General features: G+C 49.4%; 2 protein-coding genes across 13 annotated transcripts in view; both read right to left on the reverse strand.

Moving 5' to 3' along the window:
• KMT2D (lysine methyltransferase 2D) overlaps nucleotides 1-6,177 on the reverse strand; it is a 40,586-nt gene extending 34,409 nt beyond the window's left edge. For 10 of the 11 annotated variants that reach the window (XM_045464782.1, XM_045464775.1, XM_045464773.1 and 7 more), the window contains exons 1-2: nucleotides 4,984-6,177; nucleotides 189-274 (exon numbers count right to left, since the gene is read on the reverse strand). In XM_045464782.1, the coding sequence (XP_045320738.1) occupies nucleotides 189-237 (49 nt within the window). In that variant the 5' untranslated portion in view covers nucleotides 238-274; nucleotides 4,984-6,177. The remainder of the gene's footprint in view (nucleotides 1-188; nucleotides 275-4,983) is intronic. The other variant, XM_045464780.1, reaches the window with a different exon arrangement.
• Nucleotides 6,178-9,221: 3,044 nt separating this feature from the next.
• RHEBL1 (RHEB like 1) lies at nucleotides 9,222-12,636 on the reverse strand. 2 transcript variants are annotated; one of them, XM_045464789.1, is made up of 8 exons: nucleotides 12,385-12,636; nucleotides 11,689-11,760; nucleotides 11,272-11,339; nucleotides 10,914-10,996; nucleotides 10,768-10,824; nucleotides 10,528-10,575; nucleotides 9,887-9,968; nucleotides 9,222-9,726 (listed from the first exon to the last, which is right to left on the reverse strand). In XM_045464789.1, the coding sequence occupies exons 1-8, from the start codon at nucleotides 12,434-12,436 to the stop codon at nucleotides 9,637-9,639; spliced, it is 552 nt and encodes a 183-aa protein (XP_045320745.1). In that variant the 5' UTR covers nucleotides 12,437-12,636; the 3' UTR covers nucleotides 9,222-9,636. The 2 variants fall into 2 exon arrangements, with proteins under 2 accessions (XP_045320745.1, XP_045320746.1); XM_045464790.1 differs by lacking the exon at nucleotides 12,385-12,636 and adding an exon at nucleotides 12,191-12,346 and having other exon boundaries at nucleotides 11,689-11,841.
• Between the last annotated feature and the right edge of the window lie 5,491 nt (nucleotides 12,637-18,127).

The following is an 18,127-nucleotide window of genomic DNA, read 5'->3' on the forward strand; positions in this document are numbered from 1 at the left end:
ACCCATGAGATTAGCCAAAACCCTTGGTGAATTACAGTGATGGCAATTTGACTTTTGCTGCAAAGAACAAAGTCCTTCAATTACCTATTAGACAGACTTAGCTCCTGTCTTTGTGCCAGGGCCAGAAATCTAAGGTTGCCTGGGAAGGGCAGAAAGCTGCCAGCAAACCCAGAATTTGCCCTACTCACCTGCCGGTTCTGAATCTTTATCCTCACCAGGCGGCTTCTGGCTGTCCATCCCTCTCTCCGACTGGGCAGGGCCCTCTCGGGGAGACCTGTCAGAGCAGAAAGAAAGATCTACATGTCTAGTAAGTCTCCCCACTAAACACTTTCCCTAGCATCCTAGGAGGAAGGCAGCTATTGGTAACTACTTTACAGAAAGCAGAGCAAAGCCATACCTACAAACTCCTGTTCTTCAACATTTATTTATTTTTGGGACAGAGAGAGACAGAGCATGAACAGGGGAGGGGCAGAGAGAGAGGGAGACACAGAATCGGAAACAGGCTCCAGGCTCTGAGCCATCAGCCCAGAGCCCAACGCGGGGCTCGAACTCACGGACAGCGAGATCGTGACCTGGCTGAAGTCAGACGCTTAACCAACTGCGCCACCCAGGCGCCCCAACAAACTCCTGTTCTAATGACAAGGAAAAACTTTCTCCCTAACCCTTACCCACTGCCTACTTCCTCCCCAGATAAACACATACCCTATTCTCCCGCTCTGGATTCTCAGGAGGTCCTCTCCCCTTTCCTACTTCCTACCTCCTGTGTCAGAGTTCCCAGGGCAAGAGCATCCAACTAGAAGCACATCCAAGCTATATCTAGTATTGCCCTTTGCTTCATGTCTGAGTTCTTGGTTTCTGGTGTGCCCTATTCCCTGGCCTTTTTCTTCAGATCTCAAGTCAGCTACCATCCCAGAGGTACATCAGTGCCAACCCAGGGGTAGCCATAACCCAAGAAGTCTGAATCTAGTCAAAATCCCTCTCCCAGAGACAGAGTCTGGGGTCTTACAGGGTATAGAATACATTACTGGGACTAAAGCCTAGCTATGGATGGATCTCCTCCACTTCCACCAGTTTCAAACAGGAGATCCCAAACACAAAAGAAGAAACTCCCCAATTTCTACCCACGGCCCATCCAAATCCAGCTCAGGCCCCCTCCCACCCCCCCTCCCCTGCTGTGACTGAGCTCAGGATCTCACCCAGCCTGAAGGCCTCAGGTCGTTGCCCTTAGCAACACTAACTGCCCTTCCTCCTCAGAGGTCCCTAGTAGTTAACAGAAGTGGGCCTTAAGAGTTACTGAGCATGTGTAGCTAGGCTTGAAGCTAGGCATGCTGGGAGTTGTAGTCTCAGGAAGCACACTGCCACTTAGAGGAGTTCTAAACCCGGGAGGACACAGCATAGCAGAGTAGCTTCCTTCCTCTTCGGTAAAGCAGGGTTTCCACACACACTATGGGGGTGGGGGGGTAACGGTCCCCTCTTCTAAGATACGCCTGACTATACTAGAGGCAAATGAAACAATCTAAAGTTACACCTAAGAAGGTTGAGACCCACCCGTTGAACATATTTTCCTAAACCTCAGAGAGAACTAAGCAGAGTACAGAAAAGAGAAAAGCAAAGTTGTAGAGGTGAGGAAGAAGAAAGTCATCTTATAGAAAAAGGGAGAGGGGCGCCTGGGTGGCTCAGTCAGTTAAGCGTCCAACTTCGGCTCAGGTCATGATCTCATGGTTTGTGGGTTTGAGCCCTGTGTTGGGCTCTGTGCTGACAGCTCGGGGCCTGGAGTCTGCTTTGGATTCTGTGTCTCTGGCTCTCTCTGCCCCTCCCCCACACTCTCACTCACACTCTCTCTCTCTCTCTCTCAAAAATAAATAAACATTAAAAAAAATTAAAAAAAGAAAAAGGGAGAAAGAGATAGGTGCCAGCAGCTCTAAATGGGAGGGATAGGGGCTTAAGCAGAGAAAAGAAAGTATGTTCTTAAGGAAGCTGGGGGCATGGGAGGAGGGAATCCCTAAAACAGAACTCTAAATAAAAGTTTCAGAAATTTCTCTCTCCCACCTTTTCCACTCTTATTTAACCAGAGGGACCACACCAACCTTAGTAAGGATAAGCCTCTCTTCCCAAACCAACTACCCCAGTGGTCAGCCACTGGGATTGTGTGACTGGGGCAAATGAGATGGGGGAACCCTCAAAAGTGCCTAGGACTGATGAATCAATTACCTAAGAACCACAATATCAGTTCTCTTCCCCTGAGCTCACACTCCATTTTCAGAGACTAGCAATGCACCTTCTGTGACATATCACCGGAAAAGAAATTTTGTTTTACTTTTTTCCCTTCATACTTTCAGAATCTACCAGATTGGGAAAGTGAAGTATCACCTGATAACTGTTACCTCCATTCCCTGGTCATCTCTTTCCCAAACCTGCCACACAACCACACCTGAAAGGAAAGTGGGGTGGTCATCTGGCCGGCCCACAGAAAAGCTGGTCTGGAACTTCAAGGGGCTCTTAGAAGCCACTGTTGGGAAGTAGGGGTTGAAGGTCAGGGTACCAGCCAGCCCCCTCTTCCCAAGCAGTCGTTCAAAGCCTGACCACACCCAAAGACTTCAAAGTTTCCTAAATGTGTTCCTTACCACTACATACCCGCAAAGATCCTCTACCAGCTCTGCTCTCAAAAGTTGAGGCCAAAGGAGTCACAAACAGTAAGAAAGAAAAAGCAACAGTGATAATACAGCGGGTGGGAGGAGGACTGCTTCACACAAGGCCAGAGGGACAAATTCCTCTGCCCTCCCCCGAGCGCAGCCCTCTCAAGCTGGTAAGGCTGGCACTGCTTGGGGAGATACAGAAACCACCTTTGTCAGCCTTGGAAGACAGAGTATCAACATCTTCCAAAGCCACAGCCTCATTCATGGGGACATGGAAGATAGACCAAGTAGCACACAGTAGAGTATCCTCCAAGCTGTGCCAAAAACAATCTAGGGGCACCTCCAAGAAGCTGGGGCTCCATTTCTCTACCCCTGCAGTCTAGCACCTGTGCCCCAATGCCAAGTCCCAGTTGCCAGACCCCTGAACACAGCTAAACAAATAAAGACCACAGGTTCCCCCATCCCATCATTCACAGCCAGAAATCACACACACACATACATATACACCAAGGGTTTTTCCCTGGATCTAAATTGGGTTAATACCTAGCCAGGCTTCCTCTGGGGAACAAGAGATCCCAAAGAAGTACAGATCTAGGAGGTAAAATTGTGCTGGCTTCCCTTAGCCCCAGGCCTAAGATGCCCAAAACAGCAAAGAAGACAGGGATTCATCTCAACCCACTCTCCTCCCTGACACCATCCCAGACCAATAGTTTTAACTCTATTTTCCCAGCCAAAGGGGAAATGGAAGCTTGGAGAGGTGAAAGGCTGAAGTAGGCCCTTGAGTGAACAGCTCTTCTGTAGGACTCAGGACTTCCTGGTTCCCAGCCTGAGAATCAAACCACACCTCTCCCCACCCCCATTTTGGGCCAGCCCTCCAGGAAGAATCCGAATGGCAACACTGGGCCCGTCGACCCTCCGGACGGTCTCTGGGTCATCTTGGGGTCAGCCACAGCTAACAAGGAGAGGTCCCTCCTAAGGAAGCTCTTTGGGGACAGACAACAGGAGGGTCTCTTCAGAGGCAGCAGTAGCAGAGAGCATGGGTGACAGCTAGCCTCACTCTACCACCCCTGTAGCACCTCTCACCTCAGGGTTACCACCCAGAAATCTTTCAAGGGCAAAACCCCTATTTTCTCCAAGATCAGACTGGAAGAGATCTAACCTATGTATGTTGGAGAGGGTGGAGTGAGGGAGCAAAACACACCAGCCAAATCCCTGCTGGGCAGCATGACAGCTGTGAGAGGGGCTGTCCCAGCCCAGGGCTCAGAGGCATGAGGCTCATGCTGCACCTTCATGCACTCACATACACACCCCTTCTCCCCAACACCTCCTGCCAGGGTTGGAAACACAGGCTTTGGCTGAAACAGCTCTTGATCAGGTCATTTCTCCTCCAAAGAGGGACAGGCCACCCTATTCTGTAGGCTTAGGACAGGATCTGAGGACCAGTTAACATTCCCTAATTGAAAAGGGTTTGGAGAGGTCTGGGAGGGGCCTATGGGATTGGCCAGGACTTATGGGCAACCAGCTCTCCACACTAGGCCCAGAGAAAGCGGGAGACAAAAGCCATTTTTTTGCAGCCCACATTCGCAGGGAGCAAATCTCAACGGCCTACTCTATAATCCCCTAGAGATTATGTCCATCCCCAGAGGAGGGGAGGCAAAGCAGGCTAAGACAGCACTAGGCCTTGCTGGGGTCACTTTGTCAGGCAGGGGCAGTTTAAAGTTGAACAGCAAGGCCAGAGCTGCCCCCAGCCCCGCCTCCTTCTTGCCCCAGCCACCCCCTTCATCACACTAGTTAATTTCCACACACTCTCCCTTTGCACAGTGAAATAAGGCCTGGTGAAATATCTAGGGTTCCTGGAGTCTCCCAGAGACTGCTCTGGGTGCCCGGATGGGCAAGAACAACCTTAAAGTCCAACCTGGCAGTAAGTCTGACCTGGCAGTGGCACTCTATCCTCCCTCCCAAAGTTGTTCTGTTCCCAAGGCCCACAAGGAACCCTGAGGGAGAAGCAGCCAACTGGGATTGGTGCTGGCATCAGGGCCTGGGTCCTAGTTTAGCAGAGCTCCCCCCAACACAAAAATAAACAGGCAGAAAGGCGATCTGGCCAGGTTCCCAAACTCCCGTGGTTCCCTGAACCCCCAGTCTTTAAAGAGGCACACCCCAAGACACCAGGCCTCGGTTCTGCCCCGGCGACTGGCTCAGGTTGCCTTGACAGACACTGCCAAAGGAACCCTCCTCAGCTCTGGCACCCCTTTCTCCAACCTAAAGGCCAGCTCCGGCCAAGATAGTCCATCTGGCTATGCCCCCAGTCCAACCCTTTCTGGGCCCTGGCCGGGCAGACTTCACTCACCTCTTCACAGGGCGATCCAGAAATCCTCATCCGAGAACATGGCCAGAGCCCGGGCCGCTCCCCGACCTCCAACCGCCAGAGCGATCACAGCCGCCCCCCGCACGGGGGGGCTTAGGGGGGCCAAGAACGGTAAATCCAGGTCGGAGTGGCCACCCTCCTCCCCCAAAAAAACGCAAGAAGCCAAAGAAGGGTTCTCTGCCTCGGGTTCCAGCAGTTTAGGTTTCCATGGACAGCCCCAGGGCGGCGAATCCCGAGCGGACACAAAGAGAGCACCGGTGGCTTTGATCTTGGGCGAGCAGGCTCCGCATCCGCGTCGCCGGGCGGCCTCTCAGTCCTAGGGCCGGGCCAGCGCCCCGGCCGCCCGCGCCGGGCTCGGGCGGAACGTCGAGGCTCTCCAGATGGAACGTCGAGGCGCCTCCCCAGCAGCCCGGAAGGAATGCCGCGCCGCCCCGCGCCGGGCCCGGATGGAACGTGAGACCCTCGCTGGAGCGCCGAGCCCCTCTCCCCGCCCGGGCCGGCGCCCCGGGGCCGCGCAAGCTACGGCGACGCGGAGCCGGCGGGGCCGCGGGGCTGAACCTGACACACACCCAGCGCCGGGCTCCTCGACCCCGAGCGCTCACCCTCTGAGGCTTCGAGCCCCCCACCTTCTGCTCCCCCCCGGGGAAGGGAGGAGGGTAGGTGGGCGAGGAAGAGGAAGGGGCGGGCGGTGCGAGCCCTCTGCCCGCTCCCCTCCGGCCGCTCCAGGCCCTGCGCTCGCCTCCCTTCCCCTCTGGCCTCGGGAGCTGCCCCGCCCCCGGCCTGGCCGGCTCTGATCGGCGGCACCCCCTCGACCCCCGGCTGGCTGTGATCGCGGGGGGCCTAGAGGTGCATGGCCCAACCCCGGCTCCCGGCACCGGGGGGTCAGGAAACTGAGCGGAAAGTGGGGAACGAGGCAGCCATTTGCAACCGGAGAGGAAAGTAGTGCAGCGCGGCGCCGCTCCGCCTCCCCCCCCTCCGCCTCCTGTTCGGCCGGTAGGGTGGTTCCTGCGAAGGGGCTATTTCCTGGCCCGAGATCTCGGCAGCGGTCGTAGAGATTCAGGAAGCCTCCGGCGCAAGATCCGGGGGGCTCTTTTGCCTGGGGAACCCCACTCGAGAAGCGGAGAAAGGAGAAGACGCGGCCCTATTTTGTGTTGGAGCGGAGCGGCGGAGGGATACGGCCCTCTCGGAGGAAAGGCTGTGACTCTGCAGTTCTACGCACACGCTGTGGGATCCCTCCGCCTCGGGTTAACCCCGACTGCGCCGGGCCGGCCGCTGTGCAGACACGTGGGAATGAAGCCCCCCTCCTCTGCGCCCCGGCCCTGGACCTGCCTCCTTCACTGACCGGCTCGTGAAACTAGGACTGCGGCCACTTTCTAGTTCCGTTCCCTTGCAGTTTTCAGTCCCAGAAGCTCCACCAGCCCCCTTGCTTTGGCCAGGGGCAATCTTTCCCGGGAGGGGGATGGAAGAAGAGCCAGGAGATTGGCCGCTGCTCTGCATCCTGGGAACTGGAGTCCGCAAATGGAGAAAGTGAGGCACGGCGCCTGGCGCTGCAAAGGGTGGGTTCTTGCCACGTTCGGGGGCCCTAAGGAAAGCGGTACGAGTCCCTAGTCGTTCCTTGTGGCTCTCAAACCCCTCCGTGAGGAAAGAAGACTCAGTGCTACCACAATCACCACACACACCTCCCCCATCAAAACAAATGTGGAGTTTCCTTCCTTTCCCCGGGTGCTCCCACCCCCACCCCTAGTCTTTCTCCCCGGACCCTCAGGGCCTGTGTCCCCTTTTTTAGGAAACAGAGGGGATGTACCTTGGAGCCTTTCTGCTACCTGGCCGGAGTGCTGTTACTCTAGACAAGATCCCAAAACACTACTTGCGGGCATTCCCCCACACACCCCCGTTAAGTCTGGGTGAGAAAGGATTGGAAAGCCTTTTCTGCATTAGCTGTAACCACGGGATGAACAGAAAGAGACACACTAACTATGTGCTAGATACTTTATATATTCTTAGTTATTCCTCACCCTCCTTATGAACTACGTAGAATTATGTTTCTATGATGATGAGATTGAGGCTAAATAAAATAGGTAAAATTTCCCAACGAATTACATCTAGTGACATCCATGATTCAAACCAATGGCCATGTTTTTCCTAGGATTGTATATATCTAGATAATAAAAAAAAAATTATTTTTAAGGAGGATGCGAAGAAAGAGGTAAATCAGGTGCAGGGCTGGTTTTGTGGAAAAGGGTTTATTTACAATGCTGTCCAATAGAACTTTCTGCAGTGATGGAAATGCATTACAGCTACACTAATTCGACTCAGCCACATGTAGCTATTGAGCACTTTGAAATGTAGGTGGTGCAACTGAGGAACTTTATGTTTAATTTTAATACTAAATTAAACTTAAATAGCCATATGTGACTTGTGGCTTCCATATTAACAGAGCAGAAAACCTTTAAATCTCTACTAGCCAGGTTCATAGGAAGGATTAGAACTAGGCATGCCCTGTGCTAGCCACACACTGGTACCATGTACCCTGCACTGACCATTCGGGTCTATTTCAGCAAAAAAAAAAAAAAAAAAAAAGCCAGCAGCAACTCCACACTTGTCCCAGCTATAGTGAATAAATTAACCAAGAGACAGAAGTTGGAAAATGAAAGGTCCCTCCCTACTCTCTACATCCAGAGCCAGGGAGGCTGACCTTCACCAAAAAGACCTCCAATAACACAAGAGCCGCCTTTCTCAAGAGTTTATTATGTAAGAGAAACTGTTCTAAGCATTTCAAATATCACCACAACTTAACTCACCACAACTCTATGCGGATTTAACTACACTTCATAAATGAGAAATTGAGGCTCAGAGAGGTTAAGTGACTGTGCAAGGTCACACGGCTAAGTGGAAAAGTATTCTAACCTAGCTATTAACTACTATTCATTATTTTTGTCAGGACTTTGAGATTGCTTGATACACTTTTAGAAAACTTCAAACATTTATAAGTCTATCCCAGACCTCATGGCAATGGCAACAGGGCAATAGATAACCTATATTGAATATTCCAGGTCAGATATGCAAAAGGACCTAATTTTAATATAAGGAAAGAGAGTGGTGACCACCCTAAAGAGAATCCTTAACCACCGAGCTTGTCCTTTGGAGAATGCTCCTTCCAGCAGCCTTTATATTTTAGATTCTGGATTAGAGATGCAAAAGCAGCTGGCAGAACTTTTAAAAACCAGTATGACAAACAGTCACCCCAACTGTAAGCCCAACTAGCCTAGACTCAAGCGCTAGCAAGGTCACAGCTAAGATTTTGCCCATCGTTCCCAACTAAGTGCATTGACAGGGTACCTCAGACTCCCTCAGTTGGCAAGAGTAGTCTGTGTTCTCCCTGTTAATGGTACTATTCCAGTAACCCTTGTAAATCCTTGGCAGAAGTATTATGCCAGTTAGACCCTAGGTCTGGTGGGGATGGGGGGTGAGCAGGAAAACTAGAGGCAGATAGGACTGATCCTTCCTAGATAAAATGTCCATCCTCCTACTGAGATGGCCAGTCAATAAGAAAGAGTAGAAGCAATACCTTTTGACACCTAAAAAAAGTGACATGATTCCAAAGGTGTGAAGGGTGTGAAAAGGTCACCAAAGGTAATGAAAAGACCAGAGAACATCCACTTAATGAAAGGCTCTGGGGACATGGGGAATGGAAGGATTGATATACACCAGGAGCATTATTTCTTCCTTCACTCGACTCTTCTGGAAAGCCAAAATCTTCACCAACACTTTTACTCCGTCCCTGCCTCTACCCTCCTTCTTAATTATTACATCACTAGGATGAGGGGTTTCCTTCCTCCCCAAACCCTACTCTCTCTCTGAGTGCCATCAAATGCTGAGTGCCAGCTTCCCCCAGGAGGGAAGCTAGGTCAGCATGTGGCAGCTGGCCACTAGAGGGTAGTGTTTCTGTAGTTAAGGGGATCTTGAGAGCCTATAAACTTGGATGGGAGTGGCAGCCAACTGGTACCTGTACAGGAGAACCTAGGAGAAAAGAAGGTGGGAAAAAATAAGTAATAAGTCTTAGGGTAATGGTCCTCCTGAATGAGTGAGGAGTAAGGAATAGCAATGAGGTAGGAGGAAAGAGTTAGCCCTTATTCCCCACCAAAGGCCATAGTCACCATTCCTTGGAAAAGGAGATACGGGCTGTGAGCTCTCCCCACATACAGAGAAGCCAAGACGAAAAGATTTCTCAGTTTATTTGCATATATACATTGTTACCCTAGGGAGTCAGCTCCACTTCAGGAGTCCCCAGCTCCCTTCACACAGCCAACACCCAAAACCTGCACAGAAGACTGGGTCCTGAATAAAGAATGCTTAGGACTCATATCCCAACCCTGCAGGTTGTAACAACTCATTTAGCAAAAACAGAAGACGAGAGGCCAGTGCCCATGAGACATCCTTGCCCCGTTGTAAACATTGACAACCAGGCCACTGGAGCCTGGGAGAAGTGTGCAAACATGAGGGTACCACACTGTGTGACCAGAGGACTGGGAACACAGCTGGCAACCATACCCGTGAAGTCCTAAGGGCCTACACCCGCTGGAGCCTGGCAAGTGCCAGGGGCAGAATCAAGGCAGCTACCCAATGCCTGAGGGCTCACATGAGATGGCAGCGGCGCTCTTGCCCATAGGAATTCTCTACCCGGGCAATTTCCTGGATGACTTTGGTGAAGATGCCTCGAGTCAGCTGCAAGGGACAGAGAATCAGAGCAACAAAGTTAGTTACTGCCACCAATATGACCCAGCTCTGAGGTGTATACCCCACTCCCCCACCATCCCCATATCCAAGAAGTGCCATAAGAAAAACACTGCTACCCGACCACCTTCCTAATATTCAGGCCAAGCACCTGATTCTCTCGAGCAGATGACTCCATAAATGTTGCACCCCAGGACTCTGCCAGCTTCTTCCCTTCAACTGCCTGGACTTCCCTAGAAACAGATTTGTGACATGAAGAAGGAGGACAGCAATGTCCCCACGTTCTCTGCAAAATCTTTATAGAATCTAGACTTCCTCTTACCCATCCCACTTCCAAGGTTTGGGAGGAGGCTTGAGGAAGGAGAAAATCAAGGAAAACAAAGAAGCCTAGGATGGAGGCTTGAAATATGAAATTACAGCTTTTGCAATAGAAGGGTTATCTTGTAGGGGCACCTGGGTGGCTCAGTCGGTTGAGCATACGACTTCAGCTCAGGTCATGATCTCATAGTTCATGAGTTCAAGCCCCGTGTTGATAGCTCAGAGCCTGAAGCTTGCTTCGGATTCTGTGTCATCTGCTCTCTCTGCCCCTCCTTTCCCCCCGCCCCTTGCAAAAATAAATAAACATTTTTAAAATTTGAAAACCAAAGAAGGGTTATCCTGTGTTAACCTTCAAGTTAGAAAAAAAAGAGGTGAAATGACTGTTAAGGTCAGTGGCAGAACCAGGACTAGAGCCTTGACTGATTCCTAGTCTATCTCACTTTCCTCTGCCTTTAGGTATAGAGATCTTCATACCTGTCTGGAGAGAGATCTGCCTTGTTCCCCACTAGCACCACTGGCAGCCTGTGAAGAAATACCAGTTACTATAGGATCCCCTCCCACTCTGCATGGACCCCAACCTCCTTCACATCAAGGCTGGACAACTCCCCATCAGATCAGACAGGATCTGTCCTGGCCTCCTCCCTAACTTGGACCCCCTGCTCTCTTCCATCCCCTTAAGTCCATACTATGTCTCTATCTCCCAGAGCCACTCACCGAGTTTTCCCGTGACCTTCATGTAGCTTTTGGTAAAGACTCTCAATGACTTGGAAGCTTTAAACACAAGAAATGGAGCTATAAACTTATTCTGAGACAGCCCTCAGATCCGCCCAAGTTCCCCACTCATAACCTTGGTCACTTACCTATGCAGAGAGGTGACAGAATACACAAGCACATAACCATGGACCCCAATGATGAATGAATAGGGCAGAATGCTGTACTCATCCTGACAAGAAACAGAAACATCAGTACCTAGATACATAACACTCAGCTGGCAAAGGTTTGTGGGTTGCATCCTGGGGACCCTCCCTAGGGCACTCAATATTCCAGTCATTTCTATTCAACAAGAATTTACAGAATAGCTCCATTGTGCACTGCACAGTACCCTCTGCTAAAATGCTTTTCTTTTAATACTACTTTACAGATGAGCCACAGAGGCAACCAGACTTCATCTCCCACAACTGAACTGCCATGTTTAGATACCCTACCCCAAACTGGTACCTGCCCTGCTGTGTCCACCAGGTGTAGGTGAAACTCATCTTTGCCAAGAGTCACTATCTTGCTGTAAGCTGAAAAGAAAAGAAAACTTGACTGTGAGGTGCTTGAAGGGCTAGCAATGTGTGCCCCCATACATTCTTAACCCTAGGGGTGATATAGATGGACCGGGTCTAGGGAGCTCTCCAGGCAGCTAGAGGGACAATGTTAAGGTACTCATTGTCTACATCTACACCATCCTGGACTCAGTATCTTGCAAAATCCACTCTCTAGCTCCACTCATAGAACAGGATTACTAGAGAAAAGATTAGATTTAAGGTCTAATCAAATCAGCCCCTTGGCACCAGGAAACTCCCTAATTACGGAATTGGATGGAGCAACAAAGACCTCCCTGCCCCACCCCTAGGGGAGAAATCTACTCACTATTCTCCACTGTAGGATCGTAGCCTTCCAGGAACTCGCCTTCCACAAACTGATGTGCCAAAGATGTCTTCCCTGTGAGAAGCAGTGGTAGTTGTATCCAAATCATCCATCCACATTTACATCCTCTGCCCTTTCGGGGGCTGTGGCCCAGGGCTAAAGAGGACCCCAAATTAGCACCCTAGCCTGTGGGTGCCATGCAATGTTTTTCCTTAGCCTACCCTCACCCTCTTCGCCTTGGGTCTCTGCACCCTGGCCACCGGATGCATTCAGTAGCGCCGCAGGAAGCCTTTCCTGCAGACTTTCCCCACCCCACCCCTGGAAAGATCCGGGATTCCCCTAGGATCAAGTCGCCTCGCGCCCGGACACCTGCGACTTGCCCCACACAGACCGCGCCCCCATCCATCAAATCCTGACCCCATCCTCCTCCCCCCCCCCCCCGTCCCCAGGGTAACACTGGGGACCAGTCTGGTGTGCTGACAACCAAGCCCACATTAACCCTTACGTTCTCCTGCTTCCTGCAACCCTCCACACACTATCACCACCCCAGCCTTTCCTCCTCCATCCTTTCAATCCTCGCCCTACAACCCCGTTCTAACGATGCCACCATTCCTGTCTGGGTCGCGTTCCCGCGACAGCGCGCCTCCTCTGGCCACAAAGCCGCGGTGCGTCGGTGCTCTCCCCAAGGCGGAGACTCACCTACAGAGCGGTACCCGAGAATGACCACCTTCCTGTAGCGAACTAACGGCATGGCAGTAGCCGGCCCCAAGGGGCTTGCAGAACTGCGGGCTGAAAGAGCCCTAAGAAAGGGAGATCAGAGTGTAAGGTAGGCGCAGCAACCGGCACAGGAAAGTCGCTCACCCTGAAGCTGCAGGGGCAAGCTAGAGGAAAACCAAAACAAGCGCCGCGCCCGGAGCTGGCCACGTGATCACAACACAGCAAGACTAACGCGAGGGAGCCGGGCGCCGGGGGGATCTACAGTGCCGCGCGGCTCCGGGCTCCGCCCCCCAGGCCGCTCGCCATTGGTTCATTGGAAAGGATAAGGGCGGGGCCGCCAGCAGGAGGGAAGGGTGGGCCTCACGTGGAGCCAGAGAACCAGGAGCTGCGCCTGCGCAGACTAAAGCCGGTTCATTCATAAAGAAACAGAAAGGAAGCCGGGGTCCTAGAGGTGTTTGCGCATTTGCAACCCGACACAAGTGGCTGCGAAGAATCAAGAAGAATCAAGAATCGTGGATGGAAGATACCCGTTATGGCTTGGCTGGAATTTCTGGTCAAAAGATTCTAGGCCTCCGTTTTGCAAGGTCTCTGAGATCCTTGAATAGGGAAAAAAAAGACCCAAGTTCCAATATATTATCTCTTCTTCCCCCCAGACTTCAGCCTCAGATCTTTTATTGTCAATTTCCATAGTCTATCAGGATCTTCGGAAATGCAACTCTTATTCTTGAAAAAGTTATTGAATTTGTGGCTAGGTCATCTGAAATTTTGTTGTTATCAACATAATCATCACATTCATTTATTCAAATATTTATTCAGCACTTACTGTATGTTTCAGACATTGTTCTAGCTTTGGGGATAGAGCAGTGAACATGACAGACAAGGTCTTTGTGCGCATAAAGCTTAAAACCTAGTGGAAGAAACAAACATATAAACAAGGAAATATTAGATAATATTAAGTGCTATAAAAGGCAGCATAATAAGAAATGACCACATTAGACAGTAAAACTTCCTCTCAAAGGAAGCCCCATTTAAACTGAGGTCTGAGGGGCGCCTGGGTGGCGCAGTCGGTTAAGCGTCCGACTTCAGCCAGGTCACGATCTCGGGGTCCGTGAGTTCAAGCCCCGCGTCAGGCTCTGGGCTGATGGCTCAGAGCCTGGAGCCTGTTTCCAATTCTGTGTCTCCCTCTCTCTCTGCCCCTCCCCCGTTCATGCTCTGTCTCTCTCTGTCCCAAAAATAAACGTTGAAAAAAAAAAATTAAACTGAGGTCTGAAAGACAATAAAGAGCTAGCTAGAACAAAATTCTGACAGAAGAATCCATCAGTGCTACAGGTGTTACAATGAAAATAAATTTGTTAAATTCCAGGAGAAGAAGAGGGGAGGGAGAGAGAGAGAGAGAGAGAGAGAAAGTGAGTCAGCCCAAAACAGACAAAATCCAAGAGAATGGCAGGGGCCAGGCTATGTAAAGAAATTTGGTCTAAGGGCGCCTGGATGGCTCAATTGGTTAGGCCCCCACTTTGGCTCAGATCATGATCTCACCGTTTGTGGGTTCAAGCCTCGTGTCAGGCTCTCTGCTGACAGCTTGGAACCTGGAACCTGCTTCAGATTCTGTGTCTCCCTCTCTCTCTGTCCCTCCTCTGCTCTCTCTCTCTCTGTCTCTCAAAAGTAAATAAACATCAAAAATTTTTTTGAAAAGAAGAAGTTTGGTCTAATTCTAAGCACCCAGAAGGCAGTTGATCATGTTTAAGCTGGGGCACGCCATGATCTGAATAGTGTTTCTAAAATATTTCCCTGGTTAAAAAAAAAAAAAAAAAGTATACCTCTGGTTGTGAAGAATGAGGGGGACAGAAGCAGAAGGGGAAGCAGGGAGATCAGCTAGGAGACTGTTACTTGTAGTCCAGGTGAGAGGTGAAGGTGGCTTGACTAGAGTGGTAGAGGTGAATGAAGTAGAGAATTCACGCTACATTTTGAGGCTGAGGTCAACCTGACTTGCTAAAGGGCTAGCCATAGGAGGTGAGGGAGGGGGAAAGAAAGAAAATGGCTAGATTTATAGAGAGTTCTACTTTGTGCCAGATGCATTTCTTTGTTATCTCATTTAATATCCACAACAGCCCTAAAGTCGGTCATTGGTATTACTTACCCATTTATCAACCATATTTATCAAACAATCATCATGTCCTATCTAGGTGCTGGGCATACAGCAGCAAACAACACACACAAGGTCTTTGCTCATAAGGAGCAAGTGTTCTTTTTGGGGAAAACCAACAATCTAAGAGGAAACCATAAATAAGCTAAAATAAAAAAATAATATCTGTAGCAGTGGGGGGAGCCCAAGATATTAATGGACTAGACAGTAATGGGGTGTGGTACTCCTCTTCTTTTATATGATATCCTAGAAATCCTGAGGATTTCAAAGACATTTGTACCTGAGACTTGAATGATGGGTAGCTGTTATCACCCTTATCTTACAGATGTGGAAACTGAGACTTAGCCATATAGGTAGCACACAGAAATTATTTCTTCTGGAAGGTCCTGACGAATTGGTATTTAGCAGCCAAATTATACTGGAGGACAGGCTTTGTATAACTGTGGAGCTATCTAATGCTTGAAAGAGTTCAGATCTACAAAAGTTGTTTCAAAGAGCTAGTGAATCTGGCCTCAGAAAGGGACCCAAATACCTTTTCAACTGGGTAACGGGAGTTCCTTGCAGACCAGCAACTTTATGTTGGATTATTTGGCCTGAGTGAGGTTGGCGGAGATTCCAAATTGGGTCTTAAGCACTGCAGGGTAGAACAAAGAACTGGATTCAGTGAAAGTCAACAAAAATGTATTCATCTCTGATGCGCCCGGGTGGCTCATTCCGTTAAGCGCCCAACTTCGGCTCAGGTCATGATCTCAAGGTTCATGGGTTTGAGTCTGCATTGGGCTCTGTGCTGACAGCTAGGGGCCTGGAGCCTGCTTGGGATTCTGTGTCTCCCTTTCTCTCTGCCCCTCCCCTGCTAGAGCTCTGTATTTCTCTCTCTCTCTCTCTCAAAAATAAATAAACATTACAAAAATTGATTCATCTCCTACTTTGTACCAGACACTCTCACAAAGTGTTGCACAATATGGGTATAAAGATAAATGAGATGGCTTTTATGCTGTTTGTCTTTCCAGATTAACTCCCTATTCTTTTCCACCCAGGTTTGTTTCCAGGAGGCACACCTTACCCCCTGGATATCAGTGGAGTTCAGCCTATGAGAAGCCCTCACAGAAAATCACATGGATGGAAGAGAGTATCTATGTCCCCTTTGGAAGTTCCCAGCACCCCTCAAGTCACTCCTCCAACTCTCCCCCCCCCCCCCCCCCCCCCCCACCGCCCCACACCTACCTCTTTTGTTCTGTTTCTAATTGCTCTCTCCCCTTCAGGCCTACAGTGATAACAGTTTCTCTGATACTCACCCCAGGGTACTATTCTACCCCTGTGTGGTTTCCCTATACCCTGCTCACACCTTTGTAAACAGTCTCTTTATTAAATCATTCTCAAATTCTCTTGTTTTCAATCAGGAAGAAAGCAAAAGGCCTAAGACAAAGGCTTTCTCTTCCTATGGCTCTTTTAAAATTTTTATTAATGTTTATTCATTTTTTTTTAATGTTGTATTTTTTGAGACAGAGAGAGACACAGCATGAGCAGGGAAGGGGCAGAGAGAGAGGGAGACACAGAATGTGAGGCAGGCTCCAGGCTCTGAGCGGTCAGCACAGAGCCCAACGTGGGGCTCGAACTCACGCTTAACCGACTGAGCCACCAGGCGACCCATGTTTATTCATTTTTTTAGAGAGAAAGAAAAAGAGACAGAGTGTGAACAGTGGAGGGGCAGAGAGAGACACACAGAATCCAAAGTAGGCTCCACACTCCAAGCTGTCAGCACAGAGCCCAATGCAGCGCTCGAACTCACAAACAGTGAGTTCATGACCTGAGCCAAAGTCAGATGCTTAACAGACTGAGCCACTCAGGAGCCCCTGGTTTTTTCTTTTTAAACAGGAAGAGAAGGTCTCACAGCAGATTTTCACCCCCATCTCCTTAAACCAAACTATTGTATAGCCATCTCTAGCTGCAAGGGAGCCTGGAAATTTTAGCATTTTCTTTTCTACCCTCTATAGTAAAGGAAGGCAAAAGAGAAGGTGATTAGGAATAAATGTTCAGTGAGCCAATCCACAAGACCTGCACACCTCGGGACCAAGATATTTGTTTATTAAATATCAATCACCTTAAAGAGTAATGCATACACAGTTACTTTGTAAAGATCAAAGATATACAAAGATCAACAATATAGGATCACCTAAAGGAAGTAAACTATTCTAATGGTAGATAAATGGGCTCGGAATAAAATTTACAGTGACAGCATCATATATTTTGTTACGTCTCAAACAACTGAGACAAAATAAAGATCCACTGCTGCCAGAAAACTGTTTTAAGTATCTCTATAAAAAGTGAAAACATGTTTACTATGTTTGTATCAAAAGTATGGGTTCCAGGGACACCTGGTTGGCTCAGTCGGCAGAGCATGTGACTCTTGACCTCAGGGTTGTGAGTTTGAGCCCCATGTTGGGAGTAAAGATGACTTAAACAACAACAACAACAACAAACTTGGTGGTTTAAAACAACAATGTATTATTTCTTCTGATTCTGTGGGTTGAACTGGCAACTCTTCTGTTATCTCTCCTGGACTCACACATGCGGTTACCAGAGGCCACAGACCCTGTTGGGCGGACCTTTCCTTCAACCACAACTGCAGTTACAGTCTTTCTGTGTTCTCATAACCTTTCCTTCCCTTGCCCCTTTAGGCCTAGAGATCACCACTTCTAGTGGCTCCTCACTGAAGCCAGACTCAATGTTTCCCCCCTCTCCAAAATATTCTTTAACCCTTTCCTACAACGTTATGAACAGCCCTTCCGTTATATTCTCCTCAGTTCCCCATTTGTGCAATGTGTCCCCCAAGGACTCTGAATGATACACCTCTGAATTATGGTAGGGAAAATTATCAAGTAAGAGATTAGAAGGCAAAATTATATTTAAGTCTCACATCAGAGTATGAATAGCTAGAAGCATAGAGGAAGGAATTATTCTCAAGAGAGAAAAGGAGAAAAGGAAGAGAGGAAGGCAGGAAAGGAGGAAGGAAAGAGCTTGATTCTGTCTGGATCAGAGGTTTCACATGCTAATTGATGATGTAGCTGGGCCTTAAAGCTTGAGAAGGCCCTAGGGAAAATAGCAAAAAGTTAAGAGAATTGAAAACACAGCATGTCTGGAAATACAGAGTGGACCCTGTACCTGCAGCACTCTATGAATGTGGGCTGTCTGTGAATTAAGGCTGGAAATTAGACTGGGATCAGATCAGGGAGGGCTCTGAATGCCAGCTTTAAGAATTTGACCTTTGGGGTGCCTGGGTGACTCAGTCGGTTAAATGTCTGACTGGCTCATGTCCTGAGCTCACGGTTCACGAGTTCGAGCCCCACGTCAGGCTCTGTGCTGACAGCTCAGAGCTTGGAGCCTGCTTCGGATTCTGGGTGTGTGTGTGTGTGTCTCTCTCTCTCTCTCTGCCCTTCCCCTGCTCATGCTCTGTTTCTGTCTCTCTCTCAAAAATAAATAAATATTTTTTAAAAAGTTATAAGAATTCGAGCTTTGAGGGGGCAACACCTAGGTGGCTCGGTCTGTTTAGCATCCAGCTTCGGCTCGGGTCATGATCTTGAG

The sequence above is a fragment of the Leopardus geoffroyi genome, chromosome B4 (assembly GCF_018350155.1).
Source record: "Leopardus geoffroyi isolate Oge1 chromosome B4, O.geoffroyi_Oge1_pat1.0, whole genome shotgun sequence".
In the NCBI taxonomy this organism is placed as follows: Eukaryota; Metazoa; Chordata; class Mammalia; order Carnivora; family Felidae; genus Leopardus; species Leopardus geoffroyi.

Excerpts from the sequence above, each read along its gene's own strand:
- RHEBL1 (XM_045464789.1), bottom strand. The coding sequence starts at position 12,436 with ATGCCGTTAGTTCGCTACAGGAAGGTGGTCATTCTCGGGTACCGCTCT. Across the intron at positions 11,761-12,384 it reads TCTCGGGTACCGCTCTGTAG|GGAAGACATCTTTGGCACAT; the intron begins GTGAGTCTCCGC and ends TGCTTCTCACAG. Across the intron at positions 11,340-11,688 it reads CGATCCTACAGTGGAGAATA|CTTACAGCAAGATAGTGACT; the intron begins GTGAGTAGATTT and ends TTTTCTTTTCAG.